Source organism: Aptenodytes forsteri, unplaced genomic scaffold, assembly GCF_000699145.1.
Source record: "Aptenodytes forsteri isolate BGI_AS27 unplaced genomic scaffold, ASM69914v1 Scaffold142, whole genome shotgun sequence".
In the NCBI taxonomy this organism is placed as follows: Eukaryota; Metazoa; Chordata; class Aves; order Sphenisciformes; family Spheniscidae; genus Aptenodytes; species Aptenodytes forsteri.
This window is the reverse complement of record NW_008794598.1, coordinates 4,574,133-4,578,241: the sequence shown is the minus strand read 5'-3', so window position 1 is coordinate 4,578,241 and position 4,109 is coordinate 4,574,133. Positions and strand designations below refer to the sequence as shown.

Genomic DNA, 4,109 nt, shown 5'->3' with positions numbered 1-4,109 from the left:
GTGGGGGGTGGGGGGTGGTGTTGGGTCGGCGGGGGGGGGTGTGTTTGGGTTTTTCTATGATTCTATGCAGGTTTCCCTCAGCGTGAAGAGAAGGTTCCGTATGGGTTACTGCATAGCTGAGGTAAAGATAGGGGTTTTAATGACATGTTGGTATATAGGGCCATAAACAAAAATTTCAAGTGTGATTAGTCCATTGCTGTGGCCTATTTTTATTCCTTGATGATCTTAGAGGTCTTTTCCAACCTCAGTGATTCTATGATTCTATGATTCTATGCAGGTTTCCCTCAGCGTGAAGAGAAGGTTCCGTATGGGTTACTGCATAGCTGAGGGATAAAGATAGGTTTTAATGACATGTTGGTATATAGGGCCATAAACAAAAATTTCAAGTGTGATTAGTCCATTGCTGTGGCCTATTTTTATTCCTTTTTAAAGCTTTAATGGTTGCATCAGCGTCTATTCTTGGGAGGCGGCAGCACAGGACTGTAGTTGGGGTGGCTGCAGCACTGCTTGGCTTGGGAAGGAGCGGTGTCTAGAACAGAGCTCTGCCAGGACTCTGCTTGGCTCCAGGCAGCACCAACAGCTGCTCCTTTTTATGTATTTGAACAGTGTTTTCCTGGCAAGTAGTGAAAGAATTTGAAACTGTGCAGCAGGCTCTAATCCAAAGCTTCAGAAAACAAGGCTGGTGTTCAAGGTAGTTCTTCATGGTAGTATTCCTCATCTTCTGACTGGAGCATTGTACTACATTTTAAAGTTTAACATCTGGAGCTGCGAGCAGTGGGTCGTGGAGCACCGTGGGTAATACAGCGCTGGTTTGGCTTCAGGTCTTTGGATTGTTCTGTATTTCTATTTATAATAGCTCCGTTACATACCAGAGGGCACAGGAAGGGCGCTTTCTTTACCATGTTTAAGTTTTTATTATAACATGATTTTGTATTTAATTTAGTTAAGGCAATTTACACTTTAGTTCTTAAGTAACAATAACAAAAAAAGTAAAACATTACACCAGAGATTAAACTACAACACAGGACACCCCTTCACAGTGAACTCCTGTAAACCTGCAGTCTCCTACTACTACTGCCCAGATATTCTTGGTCCACAGAAGGCAAAAGACTAGTTTGCACTAGTATGAGCTTGGATACTCATCCTCATCTGGTGAGTTAAATTAACAAATCCATCTCCTTGAGTTTAGCTCCTGTTTACTGCACCACAGTGACGAACAGAATTCTTTAAATGGAGAGGGATCAGCATGGAGCAGGTACAGCAAATACGACGGCTGGTTTGCAAAGATCCACAGGTACTAGTGCCACTCTTGGAATAAGTTAAATATTGCAGCCCTACAGCTAGTTACACTACACCTGAGGTAGGGGCCATCAGAATGTAGCGCATGGAGATAAAGATACAACCCTCCACATTTGCAAAATAAAGAGTTATTGCAATGAGGAATAAAAGTCCTGTATGATTTATCTTCCTACAAGGGCATTAGAGTAACGTGTGGGTCCAGGTATCGTGAGGAATCCTGGCCAGTCCCTGGTTCCCGAATGGCTTACAAGCGCTCTAAGGAAAATGTTGACTCTGAAGCTCTTCCGCATGGTCCGTCTCTTTCTGACGGTGACGTCCATGCATGGAACCCAGGAATAAGCAGCCTCGTTAGCTGATACATATGTGTAGTGCCCCGGTGGGTGAAGCCGACGCTTCTTCTCCGTCTTAGTGGTTCATGGTATTCTGGACATCCACAAACCCCATCCTTTGTCTGCGCTTCCGTTGCTCTGTCATCTAGAGTTCAAACAAGGACACAAGTGAGGTAGGAAACCGGGCCGCCTTTCTATCCACTAACGTGCTCCTCCAGCGTGTGACTGACCAGGCTGCTTTAAGCATCTGCCAGAAAACCCTGCGAGGTGGACTCTAGCTGATGAGGAAGTGAAGTATCAAAAAAGCGCTTGTCCCAAGCGTCCCTAACCCCCTCAAAGAGAGCTGCGGGAGCCCTTTGCTTTGTATCTGAAGTTGTACGGGCTTGGGCTGGTTCTGGCCGCCTGTTCCTTGCAATTGGTGTCTATTTTGGTAAGGACAGCGGGTTTCTACAGTCAGGTGTTCCTGAAGCGTTTCTGTTTTAAAAAGTGTTCAGTACCTGTTCCTTCAGCTCATTCAGCTGGGAGGTGAGATGGGACACCAGCTTCATCGTGGTGTTCAGTTTGTCTTGAAGATTTCGGATCTCATTCTGTTCCCCTTCCCCCTCATTGCTGACCAGCGACATGGCTCGCATCCGGGGGAACCAGTCAAGGTTCTTATTCTGGAAAGGCGACCATAGAGAACGGGAGTTGGAGAGGGGGTGAGGAAGAGGGAAGAGACCCGATAGGATTTAACGGGAAGCCTGCCTGTGCTTAGGGATTAAAAAAATTCTCAAAGGCTCGTCTTGTCTGTTTCTTTGCAAATTTTCCAGGAATAGTCCATTTCCAGTTTTTTTTCTTAGAGCCTTCTGGGCTCAAATGCAGAAGTTTTTCTTTTCTAAGTTTCCTTTCCCTCCCTTCCTGCCTTGAAATTACCTTGAAGTCACACTCTCTACTGCTTGGTTCAATCCTTAAATACACAGTACAAAACATCAAATAGACAATGCGGTATTGGCTGAGATTGCCAAGTGGAAATAACCAGCTACGAACGAACGAAAGCACAACAACATTATTAAATATTTTCCAAAGGCTCCTTCTCAAAACTGTTTTTCTTTGGCAAGCCCCTTGTTCTCAAATATTTCCCCGGGGTGGGCAGGTTGCAATAGCGAAAGAGCTGCCCTGAGAGGACACGTACCTTTATCATCTGCGCCACGTAACTCTCTGGCCCTGTGTAGTCTGTCTTGTTCTTCACTCGCACCAGCACTATGAAGTACAAGTAGTTCCACATGTTGTGCTCGTATTTAATATGCTCCTCAAAGGACACTGTCTTGTTGTCAAACTTGTCCCTTTCGAGTCCTGGGAAAGGCAGTCAAGAACGGAGAAGGTGGAGGGAGGAGATGGGGAGGGGAGGAGAAGGTGAGAAGTGAGCGAGCAAACAAATGTGAAAGGAAGTACAGATAATTGCATCCTCTCCCAGGTGTGACTTTCAAGAAGTGCTTTTAATAATTAGTTGGCATTTAGCACAGGACAAGCATCCAAAACAGGGAAAATAACCCAGCTGTGTATTCAGGAGGCTTCTATTTAAAGCACTACCAGCTCTGCTTCCTGCCTATGTATCTAAAAGCATAAAATGCACCCAGTGGCTCTTGTGAGAAAAAACCCAGCTAGACTTACTGGGTTTTTCCCTTTTTTTGGATGCCTTCCTATGACTGAAAGCATTCGAGAACATTTTCTGTGTTTTATTTCCTTAGTAATATGGTGCTTTTTCCCCACTGGCTAAGTGATGGTCTCGGGAGTGATAGATGCACAGCACAAGAACTCCACAATGTGGCGTTTTAGTTTAACACCTCATTAACAGAAGGCGGGGAACAATACAGACAATTTCCCCTCGCAGTTTGTGTCCTTGTTTAAGCCTCCTCACGCTGCAGCGACCCATCGGTGAACAGATTTAAGTTTTGCTGTGAACCAAATGGAAACCAGAAGCCAGCTGAAACTCCTTTCCTTCCCTCAACCTTAGATGGGGGAAGAGCTTTGGGGCAATTCCTGTACAGCGAGGTCCCAGCGCTCACCACATATGAAGCAGGTGGTCTTCAGTATCTCTTCCTTCTTTTGCTTCTCACTCCTCAGATCAGCAAAAGTGTCAATAATGACCCCAAAGATGAGGTTAAGGACGATGATAATGACAATAAAGAAGAAGAGAAGGTCGTAGACAACTCGAGCAGGAAACAAGGACTCCTGTAATGGACGAAAGGGATAAACGTGTGTCTCCTCTAGCCACTCCAACCGCGCTGCCTTGGTACACGGGCCGCGGGCTGAGGGTGCCAGGTGGGGAGGAATAACAGGGATGCGATAGGGGAAGAGAGGAGGAAAGCACCGAAGGACAGTGGGGGATAGAGCTGGAAGTGTCACAGTTCCCAGGGAGGGAGGGCAGCTGCACAGCAGTATATGCAGCAGGACTTAGCGGGGGCGGGGGGGGGGGGAGGGGCGCGGCAGCCGCCCAAACCA

The 4,109-nt window shown here is 46.5% G+C and overlaps 1 protein-coding gene across 1 annotated transcript in view; it reads right to left on the bottom strand.

Moving 5' to 3' along the window:
* Positions 1–901: 901 nt before the first annotated feature.
* The window catches only part of ITPR3 (inositol 1,4,5-trisphosphate receptor type 3), a 36,099-nt gene continuing 32,891 nt past the window's right edge, over positions 902–4,109 (bottom strand). The window contains exons 54-57 of the mRNA XM_019470371.1: positions 3,674–3,839; positions 2,800–2,960; positions 2,126–2,287; positions 902–1,773 (exon numbers count right to left, since the gene is read on the bottom strand). Of these exons, the coding sequence (XP_019325916.1) occupies positions 1,705–1,773; positions 2,126–2,287; positions 2,800–2,960; positions 3,674–3,839 (558 nt within the window). The 3' untranslated portion in view covers positions 902–1,704. The remainder of the gene's footprint in view (positions 1,774–2,125; positions 2,288–2,799; positions 2,961–3,673; positions 3,840–4,109) is intronic.